The following is a 23,968-nucleotide window of genomic DNA, read 5'->3' as shown; positions in this document are numbered from 1 at the left end:
TCTGAGGCAGCTGGAATCTAACCACACGCATCCAGGACGGGAAAGTTTCCTTTTCCCCAGATGTGCTTTGGGTCATCTTTACTCCCCATGATTTTCCACTCCCACCTCCTTCCCATTACAGTCATGCTGACAATGCCAAAGCTATCTTTATCATTTCCCCGGGACCATAAGCCATCATTTTCTTGCACCACTACTATGTCATCTCCTACTTTTTACAATCTTCAATAGACTTCTGCAGATTTTATGATATTTGCATTTTCCATTTGGAATTCCTACAAATCAATTCAAATATTGATCTCCTTCACCCTAAGTAGAAAAAGGTTATAAAGAGGCAATTATGAAATAAGCATCAAAAAAACTCCAAAAGAAATGCAAATAAAATGATACATATTTTCAATAGTTAAACTGATTAAAAAATTAAAGCCACTGGTTACAGCTGAGTTGTCAGGGACATATTAAAATTCTACACCTCAAATATTGTATGTGGCTAGTAGCATGGTATTACTTAGGACAAAACCATGAATACAGGGGCGCCTGGGTGGCGCAGTCGTTAAGCGTCTGCCTTCGGCTCAGGGCGTGATCCCGGCGTTACGGGATCGAGCCCCACATCAGGCTCCTCCACTGGGAGCCTGCTTCTTCCTCTCCCGCTCCCCCCGCTTGTGTTCCCTCTCTCGCTGGCTGTCTCTCTGTGAAATAAATAAAAAAATAAAATCTTTAAAAAAAAACAAAAACAAAAAACCAAGAATGCAATCCTATAGCTTGGAGAAATCACTCAAGAACCGGTACTGCGGTGCACACACAGACATGCACACATTATACATATGTCTATGTGCAAAATACTACATTGTGGTGTTTACCAAAGAATCCATGACTAAGTGACAGAATATTACCTAAACACTATTAATAACTGGCATGTGCTTTCTGTATGGGATCCCTCACTCTGTAGTTATAGAAACACATTAATATAACTTTCTCTACTGTTTGCTTTTGAAGGAATTTATTGTCATTTTCCTACTCTGGAAAAGAAAATCAGTGTTACCTGATTGAATATGACTTTATTCTTCTTTTTTTGGACTTCCCATTGACTTCTTTTTCTTTTTCTAAACCCAGGGAACTACGGCTTGTGTTAACCCTAGAACCACAAGGATTTCTATAAGATATTTAGTGATATTAGTTGGGTGGACTTTGGGAGTAAATAGACCTATGTTTATGTATCATGAAAAATGATGTTTATGAGGGAGAGACTTACTTAATTTTTTTCAGCTTTTATTTCATTGTCCATAAAAATGGAGTTAATGATAATATTTTGTTACTGTACTGTGGAAATCATAATAATAACAAATGTTTAGAAAGGTGCTTCAGTGGAGGGTTAAATCATCATAGATTTAATACTAAACTGAAGATTGTGCCACAAAAAAGTAAGCCATCCACAGATTAACCACTTAGACATTGATATTTAGAAATAGGTTAGTGACATTTGCACATCCCAAAGTATAATAGAATTCGTAATATTATTTTGAACAATAATATTATTAACATAATCACAATACCAACAAAAATTGAAAAGAAAAATATGCTTAGTATGCAAAATAGAAATTAATAATGAAAGGTACATGTTGATTTTTATTTAGCTGGCTGACCTTGGGAAGATGTGGAGAAAATAGATCTAGAAGAATACATAATTTAGAGTTTAAAAGGTACAGTAAATAGAAGATGATATTAAATTTTTAAAATTTTGAAGTTTTTATCAATTCTAGTTAGATAACATACAGTGTAATATTAGTTTCACGTGTGCAATATAGTGATTCAACACTTCCACACACGCTGTTAAATGCAACAAGTTACCCTCCTTAATCCCCATCACCTATTTCACCCATTCCCCTGCCAACCTCCCCTCCAGTAACCCTCAGTTTGGTCTCTATAGCCAAGAGTCTGTTTCTTGGCTTGCCTCTCTATCTCTTTTTTTTCCTCTTTGCTCATTTGTTTTGTTTCTTAAATTTCACACACGAGTGAAATCATACGACATTTGTCTTTCTCTGGCTAACTTATTTCGCTTAGCATTACACTCTCTAGCTCTATCCATGTCTTTGCACACTGCAAGATTTCATTCCTTTTTATGGCTGGGTCACATGAATAGATATACCATGACTTCCCTATCTGTTCATCAGTTGATGGACACTTGGGCACATTCCATAATTTGGCTTATTATAGATAATGTTGCTATAAACATCAGGGTGCATGTATCCCTTTGAATTAGGATTTTTTTTTAATACTTTGGGTAAACACCGAGTAGTGTAATTGCTGGATTGTAGGGTAGTTCTATTTTTAACTTTTTGAGGAACAAACATCCATACTATTTTCCAGAGTAGCTGGACCAGTGTGCATTCCCACCAACAGTGCCAGAGCGTTCCCTTGTCCATATCCTTGCCAACTCCTGTTGTTTCTTGCGTTGTTGATGTAAGCTTTCTGGCAGGTGTGAAGTGGTACCTCATTGTAGTTTTGATTTGTATTTCCCGGATGATCCCGGATGTTGAGCATCTTTTCATGCGCCTGTTGGCCATCTGGATGTCTTTGGGAAAATGTCTATTCATGTCTTGTGCCCATTTTTAAATGGGATTATTTATTTTTTGGGTGTTGAGTTTTAAAGTTCTTCATGTACTTTGGATACTAACCTTTTGTCAGATACATCATTTGCAAATATCTTCTCTCATTCCAATAGGTTGTCTTTGAGTTTTATTTGTCATTTCCTTCACTGTGCAGAAGCTTTTTATTTTGATGAATGCTAATGGTTTATTTTTGCTTTTGTTTCCCTTGCCTCAAGAGACCTATCTAGTAAGAAGTCACTATGGCCAATGTGAAAGAGGTTACTGCCTGTGTTCTCCTCTGGGATTTTTATGGTTTCCTGTCTCACATTTAGGTCTTTAATCCACTCTGAACTTACTTTTGTGTTTGGTGTAAGAAAGTGTCCAGTTTCATTCTTTTGCATGTTCCTGTCCAGTTTTCCCAGCACTACTTGTTGAAGAGTGGATTCCCCCCCGCCATTGGATATTCTTTCCTGCTTTGTCAAAAATTAATTGACCATATAGTTGTGGGTTCATTTATGGGTTTTCTGTTTTGTTCCATCGATCTATGTGTCTGTTTTGGTGCCAGTACCATTCTGTTTTGATCTCCCATTGTATCCTACAGAATAGTTTCACTGCTTTAAAAATCCCCTTGTGCTCTATTCATCCTCCTTCCCTCAACCATTGACAGACACTAAACTTTTTACTCTCTCCATTCTTTGCCCTCTCCTGAATATCATATAGTTGGAATCATACCGTATGTAGCCTTTCCAGGTTGGCTTCTTTCACTTACTAATATACATTTACAGCTTCTCCATATCTTTTCACAGCTTGATAGCTCATTTCTTTTTAGTACTGAATAATATTGCATTGTCTGGATGTAGCACAGCATATCAATCCACCTACTGAAGGGCATGTTGGGTGCTTCCAATTTGGGCAATTACGCATAAATCTGTTAACACACCGATGTACAGGGTTTCCTGTGAACATAAGTTTTAAACTCCTCTAGGGAAATACCAAGGAGCATAATTCCTGGATCATATAGTAAGAATAGGTTTAGTTTTGTAAGAAAATGCCAAATGGCTTCCAAAGTGGCTGTACCATATTGCACTCCCACTAACAGTGAACGAGAGTTCCTGTAACTTCACATTCTCACCAGCATTTGCTGGAGTCAGTGTTCCAGATTTGGCCATTCTCATAAGTGTGTAGTGGTATATCATTATTGTTTTACTTTACAGTTTTCTAATGACAAATGATATGGAGCATTATTTTATATGCTTATTTGACATCTGTCTATCCTCTTTGGTAAGGTGTCTGTTAATGTCTTTGACACATATTTTAATTTGGTTATATGTTTTCTTACTGTGGAGTTTTAAGAGTTCTTTTTACACTTGTAACATTTCTTTATCAAACATGTCCTTTGCAAATATTTTCTCCCAGTCTACAGATTGTTTTCTTATTCTCTTGACATTGTCTTTCACAGAGCAGAAGTTTTTAATTTTAGTGAAGTCCAGTTTAAAAATTATTAAATTTTTAAATTTAAAAAAAATTATTAAAAAGAACTAAGTTCCTCAGGTTAATGAGACACCTGTATTTAAAGTGCTATGATTTTTTCTTTTCCCCAACTAGAGGGAATTCCTTCCTAATCTATAAGTAGCATCATTCTAATATTGAACCATTAAATTGACCTGTGGATCAAAATATTTTTTTTCAAATTTCTGTTTGAAATATTACCTTCATGAAATATACAGCATACTCAGGTATCTAATTTCTATTATCTTTACTAAGGGCCAGAAAACTGTGTTTTCTATTTCTATTTCAGACAATTATCATATGGTTTCACTCATTGTGGAACATAAGCAGAGAGATTGGTAGGAGAAGGAAGGGAAGAATGAAGGGGGGGTAAACAGAAGGGGAAATGAACCACTAGAGACTATGGACTCTCAGAAACAAACAGAGGGTTTCAGAGGGGACGGGCGTGGGGGATTGGGATAGAACATCAGGCATCCAGAATTTCCTTTGATGACCCATTATCAAAAGTCAATAAAAAGCATGCTGAAAAGGCACCTGGGTGGCTCAGTAGGTTAAGCATCTGACTCTTTTCAGTTTAGATCATGATCTCAGGGTTGTGAGATTGGGCTCTGTGCTAGGCATACAGCCTGCTTAAGATTCTCTCCCTCTCAACCCTCTTACACTGTTGATGGGAATGCAAGTTGGTACAGCCACCTTGGAAAACAGTGTGGAAGTCCCTCAAAAAGTTAAAAATAGAGCTACCCTATGACCCAGCAATTGCACTACTGGGTATTTACCCCAAAGATACAGATGTAGTGAAGAGAAGGGCCATATGCACCCCAATGTTCATAGCAGCCTTGTCCACAATAGCTAAATTGTGGAAGGAGCCAAGATGCCCTTCAACAGATGACTGGATAAAGAAGATGTGGTCCATATGTACAATGGAATATTACTCAGCCATCAGAAAGAATGATTACCCATCATTTGCAGCAACATGGACGGGACTGGAGGAGATTATGCTAAGTGAAATAAGTCAAGCAGAGAAAGACAATTATCATATGGTTTCACTCATTTGTGGAACATAAGGAATAGCAGGGAGATTGGTAGGAGAAGGAAGGGAAGCATGAAGGGGGGGTGGTAAACAGAAGGGGAAATGAACCACGAGAGACTATGGACTCTCAGAAACAAACAGAGGGTTTCAGAAGGGACGGGCGTGGGGGATTGGGATAGGCCGGTGATATGGGTATTAAGGAGGGCACGTATTGCCTGTTGCATTGGGTGTTATACACAATGAATCATGGAACACTACACTAAAAACTAATGATGTACTGTATGGTGACTAACATAACATAATAAAAAATTGAAAAAATGAAAGATTTTGTCCCTCTCCCTCTACCTCTCCCCCACTCTCTCTCCCTTAAAAAAAACAAAAACAAAGTAATGATGGCCTTTGTGTTTTCCATTTTTAATAGTGTCCAAATGGTCTGAAATTTCAGAATTAGTGCACATTTGCATTATCAATGAAATATAGAAGCAGTAAAAGGCCTGAGACATGCAGAACAGTTGGCCATGATCTAAAAATACTAAATTCTAAAAGCAATTTCTAATTTTTATATAAAAGAAACTTATGAATACTATATGAGATACTCAATTGATACTTCTCATTTTATTTTTTTTCCTTCTCTTTTAGATAGGTATCCAGTGCATAGGAGACATTTTATTGAAATTTCAAGCATCCTGTTGCAGTGTTTAAGATTGTTAGATGGCATATTATTTTCCTAGAAAATAATCTTTTCTAGAAGGTAAACTTTTTTGTAGTATCTTGGAAGATGTTAGGAAAGGAGAACTATTCTATCCATTTGACTTTTCAGAAATATTTAAAAAGTAACAACTTTCCTGAAGAGTAAAAAATGATGTATGTTGGAAATGCATATATGGATAATATACATAAGTGGAGATGGAAGTGTTGTAGCTACTGAAATGAACTACAGAGGAGGGCATTTATTTGTTGCCCAAGATTTCTCTTGAGGAATAGATTTCCCCAAGAGAGAGAAGCTTCTGTGGTTTTAATCATAGAATTTGTATATACTTATATTTGTATCTGGGTATAATATTTATAGGCCCAGATACTAGTCTGCCACACGTATTGGAGAATACAACGTTGGAGAAAAATGTTTTTCAGCATTATGGAAGTTGTGTCCATGAACTTTGGGCATATTAATGAATCAACGCTGGTGTCAAAAGGGATCTGCCCGAGGTTATCTGGACCCAACTATTAGAGGCTCATGAAAGTTAATTGTTAATTTGTATGTGTTTTCCAAGCTGGTTGTTTTATCACCAGTAGCTTGAAATTAGTCAAGGTGGGAGGAGTTACACCACAGATATTAATAAATGCTGTACAAAAGGGTTTCTTTTTTTCTTTTCACACCACAGAAAGCCAATTGTTAAACATTTATAGCACCTCCTGGAAACCGAGGTGCATAAAAGAGAGTACATATGTAAGGTAGAAGCAAAGTAGAGGTCCCGGATTTAACAAATGGAGTGCCTCAAAACTGGAAGTCTTTTTGTTAGTTTTCTATTATCGAATGACAAACTATCCAAAGCCTTATAGTCTTAAAACAACAACTTGCTATTTACCTCTGACTGTGCTCACAATTCTGATCTAGTGTAAGCAGAGCTATTCTGGGCTGACCTTTTTTATGCTCATGTGAATCTGAGTCATCAAGGGCTAGCTGACCCTAGAGGTCGTCACATGGATGTTTCGCAGTTGTTTGGCTCATATCTTTGTGGGTAAATATCCTGAGTTGTGTGTCCCTTGCCATTCAGCATGCTGGAAGGTTAAATCACAAAAGAAAAAGTTCACAGCAGCATGCATGGACCTTGAGGACATCATGCTCAGTGAACATGTTAGAGAAGGACAAATACCATATGACCTCACCTATATGTAGTATCTAATAACAACAACAAAGAAAAAGGCAAGCTTATGGATACAGAGAACAACTGCTGGTTGCTGGAGGCATGGGGTGGGTGAAATGGGTAAAGGGAGTCAAAAGCTGCAAACTTCCGGTTCTAATTAGTCAAGGGGCTGTATGCCCCATGCATGCCCTAATGTACAGCACGGTGACTGTAGTTAATAATACTGTATTGCGTATTTGAAACTTGCTAGGAAAGTAAATTTTAAAAGTTTTCATCACACAAAAACATTCTGTAACTATGTATTGTGATAGATGTTGAGTAGACTTATTGCAGTAATGAGTTTGCAATATATACAAATATTAAATCATTATGTTGTACACCTGAAACTAACAAAATGTTCTATGTTAATTATACCTCAAATAAACAAATAAACATAAACATTTTTAAAAATTTAAAAAATTATACAGAGCCAGAATTTGGTCTATGGAATGTTCTTTCAAACCTTAAAACTCTTTTAAAGGAGACTTTTCAGAGGTTTTCTCAAATTTGGCAATAATCCTGAAAGTTTACCTGCTATGACCCAAAAGCAAGCTGTGAAGCAGAAATTTTTTTTTCTTTAATTATCAACAGTAAAAAATAAATTTTGATCAACCATGCTAGAGAGAAGTTTGAATTATCCTTATTCTCTATAGAAAATAGAATCATAAAATGTCATGTGAATCAGGAAATCAAAGAATATTCAGCCAAAGAAGTTATGAATAAAGGTTATAAAGAAATGCCAGGAAGTAAATTTAAAAATGTGATTTTTCTGGATTTTTTGATGCTTATGGTATTTGTCAGGTTTTACAAAATCAATATTTTGTAAAGGTTTTTTAATCTAAGTGAATATTTCCATATACATATATATATATACACATATATATATTTAAGTGTCACAGATTAGTGAGAGTAAGCTGCTTGCACAAGGCCACTCGAATGACATTCACTAATGTCACATTGACCAAATCAAGGTAAATAGCCAAGACCAGAGTCAGCATGAGAGATGACGACATATGGGAATGCATTACAGGGAAAGAAGAAAAATCATAATAAAAAGGAACTTTAAAAATGTAAAGAGAGTAGATATAAAGAAGACACTTAAGGGGCACCTAGGTGGCTCAGCCAGTTGAGCAACCGACTCCTGTTTTCAGCTCAGCGCATGGTCTCAGGGTCTTGAAATGGAGCCCTGCATAGGTCTCAAGGAGGGAGCCTACTTGAGATTCTTTCCCTCTCCCGCCTCCTCTCCTTCTGCCCCTCCCCGGCTCACAGGTGGTCTCTCTCTATCTCTCTCGAATAAATAAATTAAAAAAAAAGGCACTTAAAAGCAAGTTACTAGAACTCTAAGAAAATACCTTTGACAACTTAAAGATGGATAAAGTTATATTATCTATCTATCTATCTATCTATCATCTATCTATCTATTATCTATCATCTATCTATCATCTATCTATATCTATCTATCTATCTATCTATCATCTATCATCTATCTATCATCTATCTATATCTATCATCTATCTATCATCTATCTATCTATCATCTATCTATCATCTATCTATCTATCTATCTATCTCTATCTATCTATCATCTATCTATCTATCTATCTATATCTATCTATCTATCTATCTATCTATCGTCTATCATCTATCTATCATCTATCTATCTATATCTATCTATCTATCTATCTATCTATCTATCTATCTATCTATCATCTATCATCTATGTAACATTAACCAAAATTGACAGAAGTCAAAAAAGGGAGCTTCTAAATTTCAGGAAGTATATATATTGCCAAACACTCTCCTGTCATAAATTCCCCAGCTCAAGATATTTTACAGAAAATTATAACAAGCCCATAGCTAACATCATCCATAATGGTTAAACATTGAAAGCTTTTACTCTAAGATCAGAAACCACAAGGATGCCAACGCTCTCAGCATTCCTATTCAATATAGTATTGCAAGTCTTAGTAAAAGCAGTCAGGAAAAGGAAATAAAAGACATCTGAATTAGAGAAGAAGTAGTAAAATTTTCTCTGCTTGAAGATGACATCATTTTATATGTAGAAAATTTTAAAGCCTCCACCAAAAATCTGTTAGAACCAAAAAATGAATTTAGTAAAGATGCAGGATACAAAATCAACATGCAGAAATGAGTTGTCTTTATAGTGGTAATATTAATTTAAAAATTATTTTTATCCTATTTACAAACTGCACCAAAAATAATAAAATACTTAGGAATAAATTTAAGCATTAAAGTGAAAGATCTGTACATGGAAAACTTTATTATTTTTTAATTTTTCTTCCTGTATAGTTAACATATAGTGTTATATGAGTTTCAGGTGTACAATATAGTGATTGAACAATTCTATACCTTACTCAGTGCTCAGGATGTTAAGTGTACTTTTAATTCCCTTTACTTGTTACATGCATCCCCCTCCCCCCAGCACCTCCCCTCCAGTAACCACCAGTTAGCTCTCTATAGTTAAAATTCTCTTTTTTCTTTTGTCACTTTTTTCTTCCTTTCATTGTTTTGTTTTTTCAATTCTACATGTAAGTGAAATCATATGGTATTTGTCCTCTGACTAACTTATTTCACTTAGCATAACACCTTCTAGATCCATCCAGAGTGTTGCAAATGGCAAGATTTCATTCTTTTTCATGGCTGCATAGCATGCCATTGTATGTGTATATATACCATATATATATATATATATGTGTGTGTGTGTGTGTGTGTGTGTGTGTGTGCATATATATACCACATCTTCTTTATCCATTCATTTATTAATGGACGCTTGGGTTTCTTCCATCATTTGCTATTGTACGTAATGCTTCAATAAACATACGGGTGCATATATTTTTTTGAATTAGTGTTTTCACATTCTTTGAGTAAATACCCAGTAGTGGAACTACAGGATCATATGGTAATTCTACTTTTAATTTTTTGAGAGACTTCCATACTGTTTTCCACAGTGGTTATGCCAGTTTGCATTATCATTAAGAGTGCGTGAGAGTTCCTTTTTGTCCACATCCCTGTCAACACTTTTTCCTTGTGGTTTTGATTTTGGCCATTCTGACAGGTGTGAAAGCATACCTCACCTCACCTGGTTTCGATTTTCATTTCTTTGATGATGAATGATGTTGAGCATCTTTTCAGATGTCTGTTGACCATCTGTATGTCTTCTGTGGAGAAATGTCTATTCATGCCTTCTGCCCATTTTTCAATTGAATTATTTGTTTTTGGAGTGTTTAGTTTTATAAGTTCTTCCTATATTTTGGATATGTAACTACTATATATATTTATCCTATGGATTGGATATATGGATATATTTCCATATATGTGCGTACTGGATATCTATATATATGGACGGATATTTGGATACTAACCCTTTATTGGATATATCTTTTGCAAATACCTTCTCTCATTGAGTAGGTTGTCTTTAGTTTTGTTAATTGCTTCCTTCGCTGTGCAGAAGCTTTTTATTTTGATGTTGTCCCAATAGTTTATTTTTGCTTTTGTTTCCCTTGCCTTAGGAAACATATATAGAAAAATGTTGCTATTACTAATGTCAGAGAAATTACTACCTGTGCTCTCCTGTAGGATTTTTATGGTTTCAGGTCTCACATTTGGACCTTCAATCATACATGGAAAACTTTAAAACATTGATGAACGGAATTGAAGTAGACACAAATAAAGGGAAAGAGATCTTGTGTTCGGGATCATGCAAATTAATATTGTTAAAATATCCACACTACCCAAAGCAATCTATAGATTCAGTGTAATCCCTATTAAGATTCCAATGGCATTTTTTACAGAAATAGAAAAAACGATCCTAAAATTTGTAGGGAACCACAAAAGCTCATAAATAGCCAAAGCAAGCCCAAGAAAAAAGATCAAAGCTGGAGGCCTCACACTTTCTGATTTTAAACAGTCTTTACAAGGTACAGTAATTAAAATAATATGATACTGACATAAAAACAGACAGGTAGATCAATAGATCAGAATTGAGAGCTCAGAAATAAACTTATGCATATATGGTGTACTAACATTTGCCAGGAAACCAAGAATACTCAATAGAGAAAAGATAGACTCTTCAATAAATGAACTAGGAAAACTGGATATTCTTATGCCAAAGAATGAAATTGGATCCCTATCCTACTCCACTCACAAAAATGAACTCAAAATGGTAAAGACAAATATAAGACCTGAAACCATAAAACTCCTAGAAGAAAACAAAGATCAAAGCAGCTTGATATTGGTCTTGGCAATGATTTTATGGCTATGACACCCCAACCACAAAACACAAGGGCAAAAATAAACATGGTACCACATCAAACACAAAAGCTTCTGCACAGCAAAAGAAACAAAGTGAAAAGTAATCCTACAGATTGAGAGAAAACATTTGCAAACCACATATCTGATAAAGGGGTAATAATCAAAATATGTAAGAGACTCCCAACAGAAGACCCAAAAAAATCCAATTAAAAATGGGAAGAGGACCCAAAGAGATATTTTTCCAAAGAATACATAAAAATGATCAAGAGATTCACAAGAAGGTTCCTAGTTTTGGGTCTCAGGAGACTCAGCTCTGTGAATTATATCCTGTGAATTCCTCTGTCATGTGGCTTCTGGTTGGATTCAGTTGGTGGTGGAAGAGAGCAATTATATTTTCTTGCATTTCCCTTCCTGGCTTGGGACCTTGTCTTAGGTAACTGTTCTGTCCTTCCGTTACTACATCTCTTGCCATTGGTTTCTTCCTCCACAGTTCCTGTTTTCCCCAGCCTCTGAGAACATTACGCTTTCCTTTATATCTTAGCCTAATGGGTTCGTAATGGCCTATACTGTTGTTATTATCGGGCTTTCACCATTCCTTTCAGTTCCCTTCATGCCTTTCAGATATTTGCTAAGTATTCTTTTCATTAAAATGTCCTTGTTTGCAATGAGATACCACCTCACACCAGTCAGAACGGCTGAAATTAAGAAATCAGGAAACAACAGATGTTGGTGAGGATGTGGAGAAAGGGGAACCCTCCTATACTGTTGGTGAGAAAGCAATCTGGTGCACCACTCTGGAAAACAGTATGAAGGTTCCTCAGAAAGTTGAAAACAGAGGTACCCTATGACCTAGCAATTTTATACTAGGTATTTACCCCAAAGATACAAATGTACTGATCTGAAGGGGCTCCTGTGCCCCAATGTTTATAGCAGCTATCTGTACAATAGCCAAACTATGGAAAGAACCCAGATGTCGGGGCACCTGGGTGGCACAGGCGTTAAGCGTCTGCCTTCGGCTCAGGGCGTGATCCCGGCGTTCTGGGATCGAGCCCCATGTCAGGCTCTTCCGCTGGGAGCCTGCTTCTTCCTCTCCCCCTCCCCCTGCTTGTGTTCCCTCTCTCGCTGGCTGTCTCTCTCTGTCAAATAAATAAATAAAATCTTTAAAAAAAAAAAAAAAGAACCCAGATGTCCATTGACAGATGAATGGATAAAAAAGATATATGTAATGGAATGTTATGCAGCCATCAAAAATGAAATCTTGCCATTTACACTGATGTGGATGGAACTAGAGGGTATTATGCTAAGCAAAATAAGTCAATCAGAGAAAGACAATTATCATATGATCTCACTGATATGTGGAGTTTAAGAAACAAGGCAGAGGATCATAGAGGAAGAGAGGAAAAAATGAAATAAATGAAGTCAGAGTGGGAGACAAACCATAAGAGAGTCTATCATAGGAAACAAACTGAGGGTTGCGAGGGGTGAGGGGTAGAGGGATGGGGTAACTAGATGATGGACATTGGGGAAGGTATGTGTTGTAATGAGCACTGGGTATTACATAAGACTGATGAATCACAGATACGTACCCCTGAAACAAGTAATGCATTGTATGTTAATTAATTATATTTAAATTTAAAAAGTAAAAAAAAATTAAGGTGTTTGAAACACCTTAGGTGACTTTTGTTATCTGTATGGAAAAGGAGTGATTGAATCTGATTAAAAAATGGGCAGAAGATCTGAATAAGCATTTCTCCAAAGAAGCCATACAGATGGCCAACATGTATATGAAGAGATTCTCAGCATAACTAATCATCAGGGAAATGCAAATCAAAACCACAGTGAGACGTTACCTCACACTTGTTAGAGTGGCCACTATAAAAGAAGAACAAGAAGAACAAGAAGCAGCAGCAGCAGAATTGGCGACTTAGTGGAGACATTGGAATCCTCGCGCACTGTTGTAATATAAATGTAAGTAATGTAATACATAGGAAAAGGAAAAGGATACTATTGAAAATAGTATGGAGATTCCTCAAAAAATTAAAGATTGATTTTTAATATAATACAGCGATTCCTTTTCTGGATGTTTATCCAAAAGAATTGAAATCACTCTCTCAAAGAGATATCTGTATTCCCATGTTCATTGTAGGATTATTCACAATAGCCCAGATGTGGAAGCACCTTAAATGTCTATCCACAGATGGATGGATAAAGAAATGTCATAAATGCAGAAAGTGGAATATTATTCAGCATTAAAAAAGACAGAAAGCCTGTCATATGCTACAACATGGAAGAAACTTAAGGACACAATGCTAAGTGAAATAAGTCAGACATAGAAGGGAAAATACTGCATGATTCCACATATAATGAGATGTCTAAAGGAATCAAACTCATTGAAGTAGAAGGCAGAGTGGTGGATGCCAGAGGCTGGAGGGATAGGTCAGTGGGAGTTGCTTTTCAAGAAGTATAACATTTCAGTTATGCAAGATGAACAAGTTGAAGAGATCTGTTGTACAATACTGGGCTTGTAGTTAATAACACTGTACTGTGTACTTAAAATTTTGTTAAGAGGGTAGATCTCATGTGTTATTTTTGTTTACCTCCTCCGGCCCCAAAAAAGAAAAGAAAATCGAAGGGTATTTGCCATGCCTGTAGCAGATAGCAATGGTAGCTAAACTTTTGACAAATTCCAAAAAGAGAATCCTAGGATTTTGAAGCCAAAGGATGACCTAGTTTCTTGGTATCTCTCCTCCATTACTGAGCTCTGGCTGAGACTGAATACTTAATGATAGGCACCAAGTGACTATGATACTTGTGGGGGTCTATGCTGTGGTAACAACAAAAACATGACAGAACATTAGCAGCAACATTCTGCAATTAAATGGATATAGTGTATGTGAGAACAGATCAGAGCAATTGCAGAAATACAGATAAATTCTCTCTGCAGGTGGTTTAGACTCCCATGGAACCTACCAATGTTTTTAAATAAATCCCCACCTTCAGACTCAAAGGGGATTTCCAAATGGAAAGAGGGAAAACATTCTCATACATCCCAATTTATGTATGAGTACACATGATATTCTCACAGCAGCAGGAAGTAGCCATTGTTACAGCTCCACTCAAGGGTGTGTCTGAATGGTAGTGGTGGAGCAAAATCCTTCAATGGGTAAAATACCAAGCAATACATCTAGGTGACTCTGTTTTTATGAAGAAAAGAAGTGGTCTGCTTTACGGGTCTATAGATTCACAGGCAAAGACTAATGGATTGACTGGTTTGTTAAAGATTTGGGAACAGTTAGAGGGGCGTTTAAAGGTAAGAAGGGTTGAGGTAGAAGTATGTGAATAAAGCTCTTGGAGCTTGCATGGAGGGTGAAGCTGCTCATATTCTGTGGAAATTCCCTCCGGAATCCATGTGCTACTGACAACCGTCTCAATGATAAGGTGGTTTGGGGGAGCTTGGGTGGCTCAGTCAGTTAGGCATCTGCTTTAGGCTCAGGTCATGGTGTCGGGGTCCTGGGATGGAGCCGCGTGTCGGGCTCCCTGCTCAGCGGAGAGTCTGCTTCTCCCTCTCCCTCTATTGCTCCCACTGCTTGTGCATGTGCTCTCTCTCTCCAAAAAATAAATACAGTCTTTAAAAAAGATAATAAGGTGGTTTGATTGAGCAGTCCTGTGAAGGTTGGTGTCTTTTTCCATACCCTCCAGAACTGGATCTTAAAGCTCATGCACAAAGGAGCAGGGGAGACTGGGGTGGAAACTATATATCAATGCACAGAGTTGGGGTTAATGTAGAGCATGAAATCAGCCATAATACCTGGCTTGCTAGCATGTAACACGGAGGCTGCTGGGGGCAATGGAAGGTTTTGGAGAATGCGGAGGCCTGCGTGACCTCTCTGCCATTGGAATGCCTCCCAGAGTTGCCTTCCCTGAAGCTTTCTTAGCCCAAGCAGCTGCCCTGTGATCTAAGAGATGTCTGCATTTTCCCCGAGACTATGTTTAACAGAGCTCCTAGAACATGCAGATTAGCATATCGTATCTTTCCTGTAAACAGGTCCTCCTAGTTTTAGGAAGACCTCTCGTCACACATCATGAGCTTGAGAAAGAGTAATAAGGATTTGTGATTATCCTGAAGGACCAATAAAAGCGGGAGCAAAGAAGAGCAAAGGATCTTTGTCTCTGAGCGTTGACCCCCTTGCTTTCTCCTGTCTTTCACAGCAAAGCTTGGAGTCATCTTTCATGCATCGGTACAGGGAGCGCTGGCCATTCCCCGCAGCAGAGCATGGACTTCACGTCACCAAGGCTCATTTGGCTACTGCGCTGTTGCATTCTCAATTTGTTACTAGCAGGGATCTCCCCCCCTCCTCTTCCCAATATGGGGAACTCCCAAGGGTTCTAGCTAGCCAAAAAGTAGAAAAATTGCATTGGTCACCTTCCATCCTAGAGGATGTACCATTTTTTCTTCATAGAAGTACTTATAATTTCCTAATAACAGATTTTCCCCTCACCTTCTCTGTAGTATTTCTGCCAGATCACAAACTGTGCACATGCAAGCTTAGTAAAAATGTTGGTGTTGATATCAAGATTGTGCAAGACAAGGAAACATATTTACAATGAAGGAAATGCAACAGTCTAATATTGATGGAATTTGCTGATTTTTAGCAAATTCTCCCTTAGCTAATGAGAGCTTTTCAGGGTTTTAGCTGGGAGACAATAACCTATCTATTTTAGGTGCTGTCTTAAAGGATGCAGTGTATGCTTCAGACCATAACCTCATGTATATGCCTTTTGTATTTTAGTTTGAATCCTTGGGTTCAGATCTCAAGGGGTTGAAAGTGGGAATGAGTCCCCGAACAAGCATGCCTACTATTTCCCTTAGACAAGTTTGTTTTTCATTATTACAGCTTGGAGTCATGTGGTTTGGAGGTTGAGTTTCTCAGGGGAGGAATGATTCCACCCAGGGATATAGCCATGCCTTACTTAGAGAGTAACTGAATTATTTTAAGCTTGATAATTATGAGCTCCTCTGCTTCAGAATTCAGTCAGAGAAGGTATTACTCTCTCAGCTGTGGTCATGGGTTCAGACACCAAAGATAAATTGGGCTGCTGACATTTATTTGGAGTGCATGAAGTTTTAGATCTTTCTATCAGGTAAATAATCCTAACCAGAGGAGATGCTGCCAGAAGATAAGGTGAACATGAAACGTTTATGAACAAAATCAGTAAAAGTATTAAGTGCAGCCTCCGGAATAGCTCCTAGGTCTGAGGAGATAGGGGCTCTGTAACAGTGCTCTGGCTCATGGGACTTGGTCAGCGTATTAAGGATGAGGGTTTCTTCATCTGAGCCGTTTTGCAAATGACTCCTAAGGAAAGTCCATTCTCACTGTGTATATATGTATGTGTGTATTATTTTTATTTGTTTATTATTTGTTTGTTTATTATCCAAATATATGCTGCAGTTAGAGTGACTAATGCAGTTGGCATCACCCAGGAATTTTTGCCAGCTGCCTTCTGGTGTTATTCAGGCAAAGGAAGAAACCTGCAGATAATCAGCAGGAGGGGAGAAAAGGAGGTGAGCAGGGACTATCTCTGTGCAGAAACAAATCTCTGTGTTGTGGGTAGCCAGTCTCAGAAACCAAATGGGTGCCTGAGCTTGGGTGGTGCTCAGCACCATGAATGCCTAGCCCCCCTCTCACTGGATCTTAAGCCATTTGCTGTATTCCAATAGCAGAAAATAAACGAGGCATGGAGCAAACACAAACAGCTCTTCTCAGGACATAAACAAATTGTAATAGTCAAAACACATCAACATGAATCACCTTTTAAAAATGCTAACATTTACATTTTTAGTCTTCACAAAATATTTAAGAATTTATTTGCATTTTTGGTAAGGTACATATTCAAAAAGAAATACATATTCCCATATCATATATCATGCAGTTATTTCTAAATTGGAAATAATTTTCAATACGCCACGTTAAAATGAATATGGATTTCAAAATTTTCAGTAAGCCAACATGTCATTTATAATCTTAATTATCCATGAAATACTGAAATTAAAACTTGAATTAAAATATATTATTAAGTTTATTGGGGTAAAGAAAATGCAGTCTTTGTTAAATTAATGCAGAGCTGACTCTAATATGAATTTTAATTGGTGCTTTCCATGATAAATATTTACTAAAACTTACCCTTAGTCAAGCAGATCTGCTAAAATCTTAAATCCTTGGCATAATACTTAACTGATAAGTTTAAATTCGTAAAAGATACAGACTGAAAAATAATGGAATGATGTTACATTCCAAGTAAATATTTGTTTTTGCTAAAAAACTACACCTTTCATTATAAACTCTCACTATAGATTATAGGCATTAGTGATTTTTCAATATCATGACATTCAACTTTAATGTTGTCAATGTACTGTTAATTAAAAATTTCATAAAATTTTTATATTTTCTTAATTATTTCATCTATAAATGATCTGGTCACCTTTGACATACTGCTGACATTATCTGTCCTTGAGAAAAAAAAGAAAAAACAACTCAATTTCTTTTGTTTGAGTGCAGTCCCCAGACCCTTGCATTAAAACGCACACAAGAGTGCTAGTTGTTTGCAGACAGGAACACAAACTATACTTATCTACGTATTGAATGGGAATTTGTAGACCTTCCTAGTAGGGTGCACTGTAATAGCTATTATCAATTTAGGCTCTGACCCCAGTGACTTTGAACAAGCAGAAGGGCTTATGTTTTATGAAAAAAGAAATCATTACTCTTCTTACAGCATACTAATTTATGGTGGTTCCTTGATTTGTATATTCTAGGGGAACTTGTGAATTTTATTCTTCTATATTCCCTACATCCATCACATTCAACTCACATTTTGTGTGCTCCTCAGGATTCAGCATGTTGTTAGTCAGCATATTCTTAAGGTTAAGCATAATGAAAAATAATGATATTTTGAATAGAAGATACATGAAATTATTAGTGTCCCTGTGTCAGGAAAATGAGAAGAAGAGGGTAAAGGCACCTGGGAAAACACAAAAGAAGACTGGGACATGTTCACTAGTAAATGATCATATTCAATACTAGGCTTTATCTCTAGGCTAAGGTAGAGGAATGGGAATTTTGAAAACAGGATGGCGATAATCTGTTTTCATTAAGGTCACCGGGGCTAGAATGAACAGGATTGCCCATTAAGGCCTTTGCCAAACTTGGAAAGATCTATTCCCTCTTTTTCTTCTTTCCTGTTTTACCAAATTTTCGACAAGAAAACAAACAACATTTTGTGACCAAGAATATAGCAGTTGCCACACAGGCCAGCAGGAACCCAATCACATCCAGAGAGTGGTACTGGAACCAGGTGAGGTTGTGAGCAGCTGGCCGCAGATGCTTGGCTCCTTTGTGGCGCATGACAAACTCAATCCAGAAGACTGCCCGATCCAGGGGCTTTACAGGCTGGTCATGGTGAATCCTCGATAACCTTGTAGCATTCTCTTTATAACTGGTAGACAAAAATAGAGAAATTAGAGAGTTTTTGTTTTCGTTACAGGTAATATGTGATACATGTTATATGTTATGTAAGCCAAAGGCTATAGATACATTGAGAAAAAGTTCATTCTTGCTGAGACATGAACTTTGCTGGTTGCACAGCATCTTAAGAATTGTGAAGGGAGGATGTAGAAGAAATATATTCTTAATAGAATGTGGTGAAATGCAGACATAAAAAATGGAATAAGTTTGCTGCAACTCTATGGTCTCATTTTAACAAGGAGGAATTTTGATATCGTGCATAGTTTCCAGGATTGTTCCAAAATCAAGACTGTGAATAACCTAATATTATGCAGAAATATTCATAAGAAGGTCCATAAGCATGGTCTTTAATCTCCGGCTACTTTATGCTCACAGACAAGAAGCTGATAATTGACATTAGTAAACCATTTCTGCAGTGTCTAAGATCTTGGCACTGTGATAATTCCTCCGTTGCACACACTGTGTCTTTGTGATGCAAAGGACAGTGCCTATATTGGCAATATCAAGATTGGCAAAGACACTAGGGTAATTTTGGAAATGGCAAGGATATGGAGTTTGCATTTTTAAGATAAATAGAAATATCTTGCTAGAATTAGAGCCCCCAATCCACGAGGCATATATGGAGTTAACTCTAATCTCTCAGACAGTAATGGGTATAGGTATGTATTTGAAAGGCAGGTTTTATCTTCAGTTGACATTTCTTAGTAGAGGAGCCAGAATTAGGATATTTCCTTTTGGTTTTGTGTTATAAATGAGTTCCAACTTGGAGACATGAAGATGCTGGAAGGTAAGTGATTTGTGAAGAGATTTCCTGGTGTGAGTTAGACATTGCTGGAATTGGAGAAGAAGCAACGTGATCATCATTCACCAGTGAACATGGTATGCTAGCTCCTGTAGGACGGGATAATTTACTTGTGTTCTTTCTTGTGTGCAGTGAGAAAGCATAGTCGTACTCTTTCAATAGGATTGACAAATAGGTAGGGTTAAAGCAGTAATTTCACGTGGTTCCTCCTAAAACATTTCAGGTAAACTGTAGGGGCAATAAAAGCCTGTCTTTCCAAATCATATTTTTGTTCAACATTTTCTCCATTCATAGATAGAGATTTAAAATCTGAAATACATATATACTGGACAGATAATCATGTAGTAGTGAATCCAAATAAAAATAAAGTATGTTTTCCTATAACTGAGACAAGAAAGCCCTATGCTCATATTTAAAATGATTATTTAACATTTTATTGTAGTCTAATGTTATATGAGTGTTCTCTTAAAATATTATAAGTAATTAAAATTACTATGGTTTATGTATTTAAGTGTAATCTTTTGTGTTCCTTAATTCCCTTAAGAAGTAATAAATGGCACAGAAATATATCTATATATACACTCTATAGTAAACTCTATTGTTCCCAGATGATTTCTGAGTTAGAATTAAGTTTACAGTTAATGTTAAGATATTTTAAAATAAATAATTTTAGGTATTTTCTTGGAAATTCCTGAGTACTTATGTTTCTGTCCTTTGCATCAATAGTTTTCAAATCAACAGTAAAATTTAATGGCATTCCATGAAATAAGGTAGAGTTCTAAAAAATTACGGAATTTACTCTTGCTTAGGAAAATGAACCAAATCATCAGCAGTAACAGCCCAGTAATAGTCCGATGCATCAGACATCAAGATCATCATTTATGAGAAACAGAAGATCATCGTCAGCCTAGCTGAAGCTCTTAACACCAGCTCCAGCTCCTGAATTGATGATATCTATAATATTTTGAAAATTATGACATAAACATGCATCTTAATAATAGTCATTTGATTGGAATGTGTGTGAGGGGGGAAATGGACCAGTAGCACTGACTTCTTAGGTTCAATTCAAGGCAAACATTCCCTTTTGGAGAGCAATACATTGACCCCCTTTGTCTAAAAAACCCTGCAACTAAGGCTTAGAATAGATGGTTTTATATAGACTAGTTCCACCAAAAAAAAACTGCACAAAATTGCCTTTGAGTTCACCTTCTCACCTACCTCCTGAATTTCAGATTTCAGTAATACAAAAGGAATGTTTTAGCTATCCTTTGAGTTTTGCCTCTGAATCAAAATTATTGAGTCTGAGATAACCGGAAAGCAAATTTAAATATAAGACACGTATACAAATTCAGAGTAAATACTGAGAAAGCTAGATGAAAACTATGCCTTGATACCAACTTTTACAATATAGAGGGGGAACCATAAAAATGATGGACTTGGAATGTAATTGGGCATAATACATAGTTCAAAAAAGAGGAGAGTTGAAGTAAAATAAGAATGCAAGGGTTATGAATAAAAGATAAAAAATAGGTTATCAAACAAAAAGTGGTGATAAAGGGTATGTAGGAAATCTGTTGAAATAAATTGGCAACAAAATACCTCTTAAAGGATTAATAATGAAATTAGAAACTGTAATTTTCTAAAGACAAATAAGTAAATTTACTAATTTATGGATTGAGGAAATCCCAGCGAATTAAGAAAAGTAGAAAATGATTAAGACATTAAGAAAATGGTAGAGAAGGAAAACCAAAATATTTTAACATAGAGAATGCTGAAATTTGATGTCCCTGAAATAGAGATAAAAAAGGAACTAACAAACATTGTAATAAATAACAAAAAAATAATTTCTGAGAAGCAAAACAAATTTTATTCTAGATTAACAGTATTGAAAGGACATACTATAGCCCAGGGGAAAATGTAGAAAATAATTTATCAAGATAATTAGGTTTCTGAATTTTTTTTTAAATGATTTTTTCCAGACTGAAAAAGAAGCAAACAAAAATGATCAGACAGGCCTCAAATTCTTGTAGAAGGATTTAAAGCCAGAAGACCATGAGTCATATTTCCACAATTCTGAAGAAAAGAGAGAGCTAAAAAGCTTATATTCAGAGAGGTGAGATATCATTCTTCTATCAAGGCAATCAGCAAATATTGCTAAACATGATCTCAGGAATTTAATATCCATGAGTCTTATTGAAAGAAAATTTCACCTAATATATTCTGGTAAGAATGAATCTAAAATCTTTTGGAATAAAGACTCTCAGAATTAATGGCAAATATGGATTGGTTTAAGATACAGGAAAAGGCTTAATTTGAGGAAAATAAGAGGCATAACTATTGACAAATTAAAATCTTAAGTAATGCCTATTAGAGAGGAGATTATTTCTATTTTTTTGAGAGTTCAGCTGTTGCTAAAATCAAAAATACATAAAAATGGACGCTTAAAGCTGTATCCATATATTAATTCTTAAACTTGATGAGATTTTTCAGAGAAAAAGAAAGATATAATGATATATACCTAAAGTTAAATATAGTCTATAGATTCGTTGCAATTAATCTTTAGCTAAGTCAGATGAAATTCAAAATTTTGTTTAAAAATTCACACATAGTAATAGCCAGTATTTATAAAATTAGTACCTCCTGAGTATCTCTCCTCTCTGTGTATATGCATATACTGTGGTATATAGTCTGTGTTAATGATGGCTATTTTTGAATGATGCAGTGAATTATTACTTCCAATTTTGTACTTACTGAATGGCTATAATATTTAAATAGGCATATATAAGTGGGTCTATACGAACAAGCAGATTGTTCAAAAAATGTCTGAGAACTTATGCAATCGTTAAAATGATTGATTTTGAAAAAAAGGATTGATAAAATATTTGAAGTAATAGTATTTATTTCCCCATTTCAGCAAATGAGTTCAATGACTGGGAAATGAAATAATAAAGTGGTTTTCCTATTGGTCGTTATAGTTGTTATTTGAAAACCAATCCGTTAACAAAGTCATGAGACATTGAACATTTCCAAGTATGCTGGGTAACATAATCAACCGTAAACCTTTAAAAACAGTAGTACTTACGAAGGTTCATTAATGACTGTTCTCAAGGCAGTGAGCAGATCTTCACTGGTCATTGTGTTTATGTTCACCTCCACAGCCGCCCCTTTGGCCTTCATGTGAGCGATGTTATCAGGTTGGTCAGCAAACATAGGAACTCCCACCATAGGAACCCCATGATAAATAGCTTCATAGATTCCATTGGTTCCACCATGAGTGATAAAAGCTTTTGTTTTGGGATGACCTAGTTTGGGAATTGGGTGAGGATTTCATTATAATAAGGTAACAGAATTTTAGAGAGAGAGAGGGAAAAAATTACAGAGTAACTCAATGAAGAAAGCATTTTGTACAAAAGCTGAGAGCACATGGGCTATTGCTATCTCAGAAAACTATGATCCCAGGAAAGGAGGAGGAATGCAATCCCTCTGCATCGTCTGGAAGGACTTTACTGAGAAGGAAAGACCAGAACTGAGACTGAAACTTAAAGAGTGATTAAATGCTCTTTTGTGAATCAAAGAAAGCATTGACTTTATAAAATTAACTACAAATACTCTATTTCTGCTTAAAACTGCAAGTAAAATGTGAGGGTTTTTTTTGCTTTATTTTTTAAATTTTATTTTAAATTCCAGTATAGTTACCATACGGTGTTATATTAGTTTCAGGTGTGCACTACAGTGATTCAGCACTTCCAGACATCACCTAGTGCTCCTCACAAGGGCACTCCCTAATCCCCATTGCCTATTTTATCCATCCCCCCATGCATCTCCCCTCTGGTGACCATCAGTTAAGAGTCTGTTTCTTAATTTGTCTCCCTCTCTCTTTTATTTTTCCTTGGCTCTTTTCTTCTTTTGTTGTTGTTCTGTAAATTCCTCATATTACTGAAACATAGGGTATTTTTCTTTCTCTGATTTTTTCTCTTAGTATTATACTTTCCAGCTCTTTTCATGTTCTTGCATATGGCATGATTTTAATCCCTTTGATGGTTGAATAATATTCCACTTTTTATATATACCACTTCTTCTTTATCCATTCATCAATCAATGGACACTTGAGCTGCTTCCATATCTTGGCTATTATAAATAATACTGCTATAAGTATAGGGGTGCATGGATACCTTTGAATTAGTGTTTTTGTATTCTTTGGGTAAATACCCAGTGGTGTGATTACTGGATTGTGGGGTAGTTTTAGTTTTTACTTTTTGAGGAACCTCCATACTGTTTTCAGAGTGGCTGCACCAGTTTTCACTCCTACCAACAATGCAAGAGAGTTCCTTTTTCTCCACGTCC

The 23,968-nt window shown here is 36.2% G+C and overlaps 1 protein-coding gene across 5 annotated transcripts in view; it reads right to left on the bottom strand.

Annotated features, from left to right (window-relative positions):
- Nucleotides 1–18,208: 18,208 nt before the first annotated feature.
- Nucleotides 18,209–23,968, bottom strand: part of LOC103656322 (UDP-glucuronosyltransferase 2A1) — a 54,659-nt gene continuing 48,899 nt past the window's right edge. For all 5 annotated transcript variants that reach the window (XM_040624862.1, XM_040624863.1, XM_008683691.2 and 2 more), the window contains 2 exons: nucleotides 22,707–22,926; nucleotides 18,209–18,793 (listed from right to left, as the gene is read on the bottom strand). In XM_040624862.1, coding sequence (XP_040480796.1) covers nucleotides 18,514–18,793; nucleotides 22,707–22,926 — 500 coding nt within the window. In that variant the 3' untranslated portion in view covers nucleotides 18,209–18,513. The remainder of the gene's footprint in view (nucleotides 18,794–22,706; nucleotides 22,927–23,968) is intronic.

Source organism: Ursus maritimus, unplaced genomic scaffold (genome assembly GCF_017311325.1).
Source record: "Ursus maritimus isolate PB19 unplaced genomic scaffold, ASM1731132v1 scaffold_8, whole genome shotgun sequence".
Classification (NCBI taxonomy): Eukaryota; Metazoa; Chordata; class Mammalia; order Carnivora; family Ursidae; genus Ursus; species Ursus maritimus.
Note: the sequence above shows the minus strand (reverse complement) of the source record. Positions and strands in the feature narration are given on the sequence as shown.